Source organism: Homarus americanus, unplaced genomic scaffold, assembly GCF_018991925.1.
Source record: "Homarus americanus isolate GMGI-L3 unplaced genomic scaffold, GMGI_Hamer_2.0 scaffold23598, whole genome shotgun sequence".
NCBI lineage: Eukaryota > Metazoa > Arthropoda > Malacostraca > Decapoda > Nephropidae > Homarus > Homarus americanus.
This window is the reverse complement of record NW_024731054.1, coordinates 5,064,595-5,076,914: the sequence shown is the minus strand read 5'-3', so window position 1 is coordinate 5,076,914 and position 12,320 is coordinate 5,064,595. Positions and strand designations below refer to the sequence as shown.

General features: G+C 36.8%; 1 protein-coding gene across 1 annotated transcript; it reads right to left on the bottom strand.

Moving 5' to 3' along the window:
* Positions 1 to 5,815: 5,815 nt before the first annotated feature.
* LOC121867547 (cytochrome c oxidase assembly factor 8-like) lies at positions 5,816 to 11,802 on the bottom strand. Its single transcript, XM_042367554.1, has 4 exons — positions 11,681 to 11,802; positions 9,026 to 9,179; positions 8,104 to 8,319; positions 5,816 to 6,510 (listed from the first exon to the last, which is right to left on the bottom strand). The coding sequence occupies exons 2-4, from the start codon at positions 9,173 to 9,175 to the stop codon at positions 6,283 to 6,285; spliced, it is 594 nt and encodes a 197-aa protein (XP_042223488.1). The 5' UTR covers positions 9,176 to 9,179; positions 11,681 to 11,802; the 3' UTR covers positions 5,816 to 6,282.
* Positions 11,803 to 12,320: the final 518 nt, after the last annotated feature.

Below are 12,320 nucleotides of genomic sequence, written 5' to 3'. Positions count from 1 at the left end.
CAATTGGTAAGCAGACCTGCTATTATCTAAAATGATTCTAAATATCCAGACTATCAAAATGCAAATGATTTCAAGACATTAGCACTTTAGAGAGGATTTTAGAAAATTTTGAATATTTATCACAAAAGGTCGATATAAATATGGGCTTATATATGCACAGTCCAAGGGAGGTTAAACGCTCAGGGGAACCAATCCGCTATTTGTAGCTATTGACAAGGGGTGTGGCTTATGGGCCAGGTTAGTGTGGAAAGGGTATAGTTCACATATTATTAGGCAGTGCCAAATTAGAACTGCAGTACAGTACAGCTATTACCATATAAATTTTGTTCACTGAAGAGAACATGATTTTTCAAGCAATAGCTTTCACTGATCCTGTGTTACTATAGCCTTCACTTTAACGTTGCTAAAGCAGGTGTAATTATCTCAGGGTGTGTGGTGGTCCCGTTGGTTCATTCTTGCCCTTTACTGTACAATGGCTATGACCAGTGTACCGACATGGCGAGCTACCCCACCTATCTCCCTGTCTCGGACATAAATATTCCAAGAGAGCAGGAATGATAGCGGCTGTTGGCTAATGTTACGATTAATGTAAAAATAAACACAACCTGTTATATATGTAACACTGAGCATTGTTGTGATGACTGGAGGGAAGAAGAAAATGGGTTATCTAATTGTGATTGTAATATTAAATAATTAGAAAGTAAGGTTTGTTCACCAAAGACTAAGGATTAGACTATGATTAAAGAACAAAAGGTATAGAATGTTAAGAGGATAACTGCAGATGGTCCCACAGAAAATGGAAGAAGTGTATAAAGGAAAGTCTCCATGGGTGTGAGCTGCACTGAGTTGGACAAGAAGTAACATTCATGAAAGGAATCTGATGTAATGTCAGGACTTTTCTTTATTATTATTTTCACCATTTATCAGCTTACTAGCCATTCGAGCAGTTGGCTTATCCAGTGTTAGTAAAGGAAGAAACTGAACTCGTGAAACCTGTGATGTTTGGTAGGGTCACATTGGGTAACACCCTTCTCACGTGTATCTGGGCCAATCAAGGTTCAAACCTTTGACATGCTAGGGAGAGATATGCGTGTTACCACTGTACCACTTTAAAACACTTACAATACTGTATTCTAATTACAGATGGGAAATATGTGGCAGTATTTGTGTACAATGTATAAAATGTATTTATTCTGAATTCAATATATTATATACTTGTTTCTAAATTTTTTTTTGTTTACATCAACCAATTCTTTAATCTATATTAGAAATGTCTCGGGATAAGAGTCATTAACAGTTTATATGGTTATTTTATCACAGTACAGTAGAACAATGCAAGGAGTTTGATTGGCTGACCCTGATAAGCTTGTTTATGAGTGGTTGGTTTAAGCAACACCAGTGTGGGTATACGTGTACCTATAATTAAAAAATACAGGTAATGTGAATGCTGCTCAATCTCAAGGAATTTGACTGGAGACTAGGTACTGTATTGAATCTATTTAGACCAAATTGGTGCTGTACACTAGCCACAAAAAGTTCACAAACAGCTGGATTGGCATGCCTGATTGTGAAGTGACTCTCAATACAGTGAACCCTCACTTTACGCGGTCAATTGAACCCACGGCGGCCCGCGTAAAGTGAACAACATAACATATGGGATTAATTGAAATAGATACCCGGTCGACCCCCAAACTCTACTTTTTCAGACACAATACCTACGTTGTAGTAAAAATAACTTCTTAATTTTATGATGGTATGCACACACAATTAATAATTAAGAGAAATATCAATAATATTAGGTTTTTTAACACTTACATTCGTAGAAAAGATGGCTGGGCACACGGGGATGGGGGGTTGGTTCCGAGGCAGAGGGCAGATTATTGGCCCTCACCTGTATCACTTGTATCAATTGTATCACTATCCACCACAGAGGCTTGCAGGGCCTCTTTGTCAAACCCCTCAAAGTCCATATAAGTCCATATCCTCACTATCACCGACTTGGGCCGGCTGTGGTGGGTGGCGGGTGAAGAACTTGGTAATGTTTTGATGACTGGGCGACCTTGTGCGCACCCTGCTCGCGCCGCTCTCCACGTAAAAGGGTACACATATACCGCGGAAAGTGAGCATTCCGTGTTCGGCAGGGTACCGCGTAAACGTGGAAACGCGTAAAGTGGGACCGCGTAAAGCGAGGGTTGACTGTATATCATAATAATATATGTTGCTCATCTTTATAGTATATACAGGTGAAAAGAAGAAATTTAATTTGCAAGAAAACTTCCTCAAAGAGCAATGTTCGGATTTCTCGTTTGTTTTGTCATATTGTATGACCCTTATAGCAGTCGAGAGCTTTTTGTGGGGAGTGCACATATGAATGAGTACTGTATATTATAATGTCAGACAACACTTTGGATAAACATACATAAAACTTTTTTTTTTTTTTTTTTTTACTTTTGACTGCTTATAGTGATATTACACGCAATACAGGTACCTACTGTGGGGTACTCAGGGGAGGATGCTTGGATCCTTTGGATACAACATGTTGTCACCCTAACTAACATATGACCTGTTAAAAATCACTTTAATTTGGTTTATTTCAATTGACTTCAAGCCTGTCATCATGTAACTCCATCCTGAGTAATTCATGCTTAGAAGTCAATACCAACAAGAGCTTATTATTTTAAATTGTATGAACAGGAAGTGGTAACTCTAACTCTTGAGAACTGTCAATGGCAAATTCCAGTTTGATGTTACTGATAAACTTAAAGAATACTGTATGAATGACAAATCTGCAAAGTTGTTTGTGAAATGGCTAGACTCACTTGTAAGAGGTATTCCTTTTTACACAGTATTGCGTTGTGGCCTATTTCTCATGGTCAAGTTGACACAAACATTCAAACTCCAACATTCACTGGTACAGTATTCACTGAAAATGAAAAAAAAATATTACAGCACTATTCCATTTTTCACACTTATAAATTACTGTATTTATGGCACACATTTATGAAAACAACAGACATTTAATTGAAAGTGCAATACAGGTAAACCTTGAGACACGATGGGGTTAGGTTCATGAAAACTCAATGCTTGGTGAATTATCCTAAATAGGGAGCATTATAACATGGGGTTCAGGGATATGTTTCCAGCCAGTCTCCAAACACACATTAATCACTGACAACAATTTATACAATATTACTATCAGCACAAAACAATTAAACAACACTCACCACATCATAATAACAAGTCTGGTCATCATCACATGTCCCCTTTAAGGCTAAGGGAACTCTTGTAGGTGGAGTGGAGACGTCACTGATTCCCACACAGCCTCTGGGGAGTCTCCTGCTGTTTAACAATGTCAAGCTTCACCTCAGAGACACAGTTGTCATGGATGCCTCGGCCTTCCCAGACATTTTCAAAGTTACACTGCTCACTTCACAGTCGCAAAAACAGAACAAAAGCACTTGTCAAAAAAAAAAAAAAACGGTGAGAGATGATTAAAAAAACTGATAGCGGCTGACACAGCTCACATTTTCAAAACAACAGTCGACACACCTTAAGAGTCACAAAAACACAAAACATCACTTCACAGTCACCATAACACAGTTCAATTAGTGCTGTCCTCTCACTATATAAGAAAAAAACAAAAAGATAAGTACAATGTACGATGCTGGCCAATAATCTTAGAGCCATGCAATGGTGGGTTTACAAAAAAGAAATATGAAAAGACTTCATTCGAAAGTGAATTTCATCTTTGACTTCGACCTTTTATGAAAAATATTTAAAATTTTCTAACATCCTCTCTGAAGTGGTAATGCCTTGAAATCATTTGTATTTTGATAGTCCAGATATTTAACAATATTTTAGACAATAACAGGTCTATTTACCAAATGTGAACATATTTAGTTTGAATAAATGGACAGCTACACGAACATTTTCTTTGAACCAATCGGCTATTTGTAACTATAGACGAGGGGCGTGGTTTACGGGCTAGGTTAGCGTGGAAATACTATAGTGGTAGGCATATCAATACTTGCTATATACTACAGTACTTACTAGATCTCAAGTAATTTGAGTACTGTAGCAGCCAAGTATTAAGTAGAATTACTGTATTATAGTAGTATTACTACATGTGGTGGTATATTTGTGAGCCAATATTGAGAGCAAGGTAGTGTGCAACAGACTAAGAAATACAGAGGAAGTAATTATATGTAAACGGTGGTAATATTGTGTTGCGTGTCGGCTGTTTCATTACATTTGGGAAGTAGACTACAGCATCATTTTCCCAAAGAAAAAAAGGAGGCAAGTTAACATTAATATGAAAGTGTTTTGTGAAAATTAAGTTCTATAACCACATTCAATGCTGGGTTAATAAGGCCGTGGTGTTACCTGTTGTACAGTCACTTTGAATAGTTTGTGACCTCGGCAGCCAGATTGAGTCGCTAGAGCGAACTACCGATAGTTCCAAACCCTAAGAGTTTCTGGCTCAGTTTTGTAAAAAATTATAGAGGAAGAAAATCAAGGAAAGTACAGTAATATCCCGCTTTACGCGGTTCTCGTTTACGTGTTTCTACATTTACGTGGTACCCTGCCAGAACCGGAATTCCCACTTTACGCGGTGCATCTACTCATATATGCGGGTGAAGTATAATTTTTTTATTTAGCTCATAAAATTCATACAAATTACCCGGCCAGAATATAATTTACATTGCTGGAATTCTTACAATATGATGATCATTTTGAATATAAACATCATGGATTTTGCATTAGACATACAAATTTAGATCTAATTTTAGAATTTTGTTTACTATGTTATCTTTTGTGCAAAATATGACGCATGTATATTCAAACGCTCCGTGGTGTTACCTGTTGTACAGTCACTTTGAATAGTTTGTGACCTCGGCAGCCAGATTGAGTCGCAAGAGCGAACTACCGATAGTATCAAACCCTAAGAGTTTCTGGCTCAGTTTTGTAAAAAATTATAGAGGAAGAAAATCAAGGAAAGTACAGTAATATCCCGCTTTACGCGGTTCTCGTTTACGCGTTTCTACATTTACGTGGTACCCTGCCAGAACCGGAATTCCCACTTTACGCGGTGCATCTACTCATATACGCGGGTGAAGTATAATTTTTTTATTTAGCTCATAAAATTCATACAAATTACCCGGCCAGAATATAATTTACATTGCTGGAATTCTTACAATATGATGATCATTTTGAATATAAACATCATGGATTTTGCATTAGACGTACAAATTTTAGATCTAATTTTAGAATTTTGTTTACACAGAGCAAATATGTTATCTTTTGTGCAAAATATGACATGTATATTAAAAATATTCCTGGTCTTGCAATGCATTATTCATTACTGTACAGTACTTTAAAATCTAGTGTTTTCACCCAAACATTTCTCAGAGAGGGAGGAGCCAGTTGAGTCCATTATGTGAATAGACATTAACCTGGCGACTGTATTGTGTGTGCATACCATCACAAAATTAAGATGTTATTTTTACTTCAACATAGGTATTGTGTTGGAAAAAGTGGAGTTTGGGAGTCGGCCCAGTCTCTATTTCAATTAATCCCATATGTTCTGTTATTCCATTCACGCGTTTCTCGTTTTACACGGACCTCCACGGGTTCAATTGACCGTGTAAATTGGGGTATTACTGTACTGTATATAGAAAATGAGCTCTGGTTTGTGAGTTTTACTCACATCTTCTCTGCTTGATTTTCAAAATATGATTTAACTTGTGTTACGCTTACTTAATATATCTACTGCACTTACCTTTTCTTGTCCTTTGGGAAGTAATGAAACCTCAGGTCTTTATTGTCGTTTTTATTTGTGCCGCACACAACACACCGGTGAAACCTGTTCCTTCTCGCCATGTTTGTCTCAGTCACCATGCCCAGTGGCTTATTCTAATTCATTCAAGAGACATGAAGAGCAAAATATCCTTATTGTACATGCACACAATGGCTGTATCTAGGTACAACAACATAGAGAACTTGAAAAAGCAGGAAATCTATTAGTCACACACGACAACCTATTTTGACTTGTTAATAACTTGGACTACAAGTGCATATAGATATTACATAAGGTCATGATTAATAAAGACAAAAATTACCAGTGCAAGTGTTCAGTTACTTCAGTAAATTTAGTCATTGTTCATCTTTTCATCTCGGTAACAACTGTGAAAAACGATGTGGAATTTTCATATTAATTATGTCACTAAACTCTGTTCATGGTACATATCCTATTTTACACAACAAATCTTCTTCATACCGTGTTCACCTTCTCGTGTTCACTCTTTGTTGAAACCAAACTCTCGCTGCAAGGAGAACGTTATTAGCATTCTTCTTGTACCACTCTCGGTTATACTGTTTGTGTAAATCTTTATTATCATCTAGAAATCTCTTATAGAATTCTGACATGTCATCTGCTGACAGAGTCTTGCGTTCCTTAATGTTATCTCCATATTTTTCCTTTAAACGCACCTGAATGAACTCTTCCTTCATCTGAAAAATAAATTGTAAGTGTTTTATAAGTTTGTACAGCCAATGAAAAAATTAATTACTGTATCTGTTGAGTAATTACTGCATACACATGCTCATGTAGAACAGATCATATACTCCCATCTGAAGAAAAAGGTTTAGCATTTTCCCACATACTCCTGTAGTAAAACATTTAAAATTCTCTAATATTCGTGAGGGTCTGAGAGTAAATTAGAGACCTCCTTTGATTATGAACAATAGACATTACAAAAAATTATCAATATTCAAAACTAATGCCAAGAATCTGATTATCTTAACACAGACACTTCCTTCCCGTGGGTGCTTCCTCTCAGTGTACAGTACTCTACCTACTTTACTATACCTGACTTATATGACACATGTACATCATATCTTATTATTACCCACTTTTCTACCTTTTTTGTTGAATTTAGGCAATTTTCGGTGAGCTGGAACCAATTACCCAAAAACCCATTGAAACAATGGTTTCGGTTAACGAGTTTTTCGGTTAACGAGCAACCTGCTGGAACGGATTGTGCTCGTTAACCGAGGGACCACTGTATATATATATATATATATATTGTAGGATAAATTGGCTGAACAACGATGATAATCAGATCTCATGTGACTGGTCCCACACGACTTTTGTCATGGTCATGGAAACTTAAAAACTTGTGGCGTGCGAGATTGGATAAATTGTTTGAATCACCTTAAATAATAATAACTGATAATACAGGTTACTGTTATTCAGTCAATTTAACCAAGGACAACAGACAAAGCCACGAAAGGCTTGTTTCCAGTAGAGTATGTACGTACTAATGCTAGCAAAATCTAGTGTTCTTAGGTCCATGCGGTCACCCATCCAAATACTGTACAGTATTCACCAGACCCAACGTTCCTTAACTTCACTGATTGGACAAGAAGCGGTCCAAGAGCTTAAGTTTGTTGTCACATACACAACCGGGTCCTTTTCACAATTAGTCTTAGTTAATGCTGTTTCTTCATCCCATTAGGATATGTGATATGCCTCCTTAATGTTGGTATGACCTAGGTGCATCTTTTTTGCATTTTGTGACATTAATTTTTAACGGCCATTCCTTTGACCACTCTTGAAGCAGAGAGATCTTTCTGCAGCACTTCACAATCCGTTTGGTTCTTAATTTGCCTGAATAACTTGGCATCGTCCATAAACACATGAATGGAGGAGAGCAAAGCTTCTGGCATATCGTTTATGAAACAAACACAACAAAGGATTGCTTATTTAGCCTCCTTAGTTGGCTATTATTGCAAGGTTGTTTCAGCCCATTCAGCTACTGTAGTTCTATCAAGGTGTAAACCAACACAAAATGAGTCAGCCACTGTACCAGGTGGAAGTGATGAGCTGCAGTCTTAACACATCGAGCAAATATCTGTTTTCATAGTAAAATATTATTATATTTGATTTAAAGGAATACAATAGTGGTCCAATACAGACTCTTCATCTAACCAAACTACCCTTGGGCTGAATTAAACCCAATAAAAGGTAAATTAGGTTACTAAATCCATATAACCATTAATTAACAGCACTAGACCTTCACAGGTAAAATCAACATAAATTACCCTCTTAAAATTTGCATTGTGATCGCTCCAAAAACTCTGGTTCCATCCTTGTGTTTCAGTCCGTGCCTCTCGGTACTGTCGCTGCAGGGGAGTCTCACTGGGCGGGATATAAAACTGGGTGATCCTTAAGTTAGAATGACGGTCTGCTGGGCCAATGCAATCACACTTTACTTCTTGTGGATCAATAAGTGCTTCCTTATGATCCACCTCCCTTCTCTGTAAAACAAACTGGGCATGAGATCCAAAGTGTAAATCTTACAAGCAACAAAACATCATACAGGTATCCCTCGTCATTCAGTTGGGTTAGGTTCCTTGAAAACCATTAAGATATAAAATTTTTGGATAACAAATAACAAAAATGGAAAAAAATAAGATTTCGGTTCCCCAATAATAAGAAAACTCCAATATTATATACCTAAAAACATGAAATTGGTTCAGAAACAACAATAAACCTATCTAACTACTGTATGGTAATTGTTAAACAAACTAAAATATACGGTTCCAGGTAATTTGACTTCCGGTCAATTTCAATCCTGGTAATTTCAACATTAAAAAAAATTTATTTAAATCATTTGTTAAAAACATTTATAAAAACAATATTAGAAACACTCCTAAAAAAAATCAAGAATTAAAATATGTTTCAGTGTTCTATAAATGCTGAATGGCTGATTGTAGTAATTGCCTGAGGTTGGATAATCCACTCCTGTTTCAATAAATAATTATAATAATAATGGTAATAAATTTAACAAATATAGTTTGATTTAAGTACCGTAATTAAAGTAATTTTGAAATCTAGTTTAAGCAAGCATTTAAATTTTAGAATTTTAAAAATCCAGAATCTAGGCCCACTCAAAATTCACTAATGATGCTGTCAAGTCTGCAAATAACATTATAATTACAGTACTAAGACAATTTAACTCACCTTTTGTTTTCCCTGCTTGGGAAGCATATTAGGCCTCTCACTCGGCTCAGTGCTGCTCCCAGACACAGATGAACATCCACACACTGGTAAAAACTCCATGCAACATCTTTCTAGCATAAGTGAGCAATTTCGTTTGTATAAGGATAACATTTCTCTGAAAAAAAATAAGAATATAAATAAATATAAAAATGTTGATCAATATTATCTAACTTGTCCTTCCCACGACTGACAAGAAGCAGTCCTGTACTGTACCTTTATTTACATTATTTGTCATGTATGGAATATTTTTGTTTTGTATGAGCAGGGTTGTGTTCTAACCTGACTGGTCAATTTACAGTAGAGGACATAATTAGAACCTCAGGAAAGTTATCTTTGCAATCAATCGTTCAGCCAATTCTAAGACACTTTTCTATGATGACGTTTCTCTCACAAACAACTTATACATGGTGGGGGTCATAAATTGACCACCTAACCTATGGAATTAACACTGTCTTAACTTACAAAAAGGGTCCAGGAAAGTAACCCATTGGTAACTCAAGGACAATCTGTATTAAGAAATAAAATAGTAACCCTTTCCTTAACCTCCCTCCCCCCAACCTTCACGGTAATGGTGGAGATGGTTAGCACCGAAAGACTTTATGGAATTGCACCAGTTTTCAGATGTTGTTTGGATGATACTGAGTAATAAAATTAAAGCGACAATGTACAGAGCCAATTAGAGCCTAACCAACCTTACCTAACTTCCTAACCTGTGCAATGTCATTTTGATTTTCTAACTTACTATCGTCCAAACAACATCTCTACAAAAAATGAACGAATTAAATCTAATCTAAACCATAATAAACAAGACTGATGAGATCTTTGTTTGTTTCTTGATATGTAAAAAAAGAACCAGGACGCTCCCGTACAGCAGACAATGTGAACCAAAACATGGTCGCTACGGGAGATCAGACAGCGTCATAATTACGGTAAATATTTATTTCTCCATCTACAAAGCTTGTAGAGATGTGAAATTACTGCTATATGATCAGTGTTCACAGTGTTTTTACCTGTACCTTGTTATTTCCATCTCCTTTTATGCCCTGCCCACTACCAAGTAATTTATGATCGAAGGACAGACTAAAAAGAAAAAAAATATTACAAAGTTATCATTTTGTTTTTATTACTCAGTATCACCCAAACAACTGTAGAAAATATTTAAACACACTGGGATGCTAACCGTCTGCTCCACGTTTATTAGCTTCACCACCCATGATTAATACAGTTTAGTATTTTGGTAATTATCGACAACTACACCACCGCTGATTTTTCATTGAAAACAAATTTAAAAAGACGCACTTTCACTGTGTTTTATAGTAGACACTGTCGTAGTACTGTCAAATGCATTAATAAGTGTTCATTTAAATGCATAGCATATTTTGCCATGACCAGCTAAGTTCTTACTAATGCTATATTACCGTGAGTGTGCTCTGACTGGCTAAGTACTTTCTGTTTAATACGACGGGGAGGTCCGCCCCCTGGCTAGGAAGTTAGACAAGGTAAGGGCAGTTTCTTTGGTTGGTTAGGTCAGGTTCTACTAGGTTCTAGTAAATGTCGCTTTTTATGATAAGTTCCCATGCACAACAGAAATATGGTTAGGTACGTTTATAGCTACACAACAATTGACTCATGGCGAAATAAATGCCAAATGCCGCTTGTCACGGTTATTTCCAGTTCTCGTGTTATTTGCTGGAAATGGAAGATTAGCCAATCAGATAGCACTCACGGTAAACTAGCATTAGTATGAACTTAGCTGGTCACTGCAAAATATCCACTGCCTTATTTAAAAGTTCAACTTAACCTAACTTAACCTAAACTAACCCCCCCAAAAGGTTATCATATCAGAACTCACTGATGAAAATAACAAATGAGGAGTCAGCGGTGTAGTCATTAATATTAGGCGGTATTTCTTTCATTTTAGGCACTTAAGTCCATACACTGCGGCATCTATATTTAGTAAAGTTCCTAATTCCAGTTGAACTGGGATGATATAGAGTACTACAGTACAGTACGGGCACATTACTTTATCTCATACAAACACGACCAATAATACTGCACAGCATTTCATTACACTATTTCAATGGTAATTATATAGGACTAACCCGTAAGCTAATTTGATTGAGAACAATTAGAATAATCGCCGGATTTCCATTGTTATATTATAGTGGAAACTTTAGTAGTTTGTGGAAATAAGTTAAAAAGTTGATATTTTTAAAATAAAAGCTACTTAACAACTGTAGTAATGAAGAACAGACCTAACCAACCAACAAACCTACCTAACCTTACTTAACTTCCCCGGTATACTAAGCAGAAAGAACTTACTATGATATGGTGGAATTTGAGGCATTTTCTGCATCCGAGATGATACGGCCGCATCGGCGGGTTAGTCCTATATATTAACCCTTTCAATTACATAGTGGGGCAAACACCTTAACATTTGTGAGAGTACATACATGTTTTTCCTGGTCTGTAAACAAGGCAGTCTGTCTCAATGCATCAACATCCATACATATTTCATAACAAGAACAGTACAACTGGCCCACTCATATTCTACACCATCCACAACGTCCAAAAGGGAATACCAATTTAAGCTCAGGTTAATTTACAGCACTATACCTATACAGCAGCACTGCTCTGCCTCGGTGCCAGCAGCTGGTGGTCACAACACACAACACCCCCGGACCCCACAGTGAGACCTGAGTGCCACCAACAACAACAACCGACACACCAGCGCCATCTCGACGACAAGCACCCAACTAATTATTATTATTATTTTACGGGATTAGCCCACCCGGGCACAGGTCACTGACCCAGATCGGGGCCTGGGGGGCGAAATAATAATAATAATAATAATAATAATAATAATAATAATAATAATAATAATAATAATAATAAAGAAATGCAAAAATTGAAAAAAGATCAAGAGTGAGAAACAATATATGTATGTTGTGTTGTCAATAGTAAGAGAAACAATTGAGACCCTACAACTGTGTGTAAATGAGGCAGAAAGTTAGATCAGCAACCTGGGACTTGGTCACAATTTTCGTGGTGCCATATGGCAGCAGGGTCTACCATTAGACAACACATTATGCTTCCAATGTCTTCCCAGACGGTAGTACCTCCCTGTTTGGTAGCTGCCTATTACCTTGGGATTGACCTCTCTTAAGACTAATAGTTCTTTGTGATATTCCTTGGTCAAATCTTTGTGCAACTATACGTCATCAACCATGGTCGTGCCCTTGGGTCAATTTTGTTT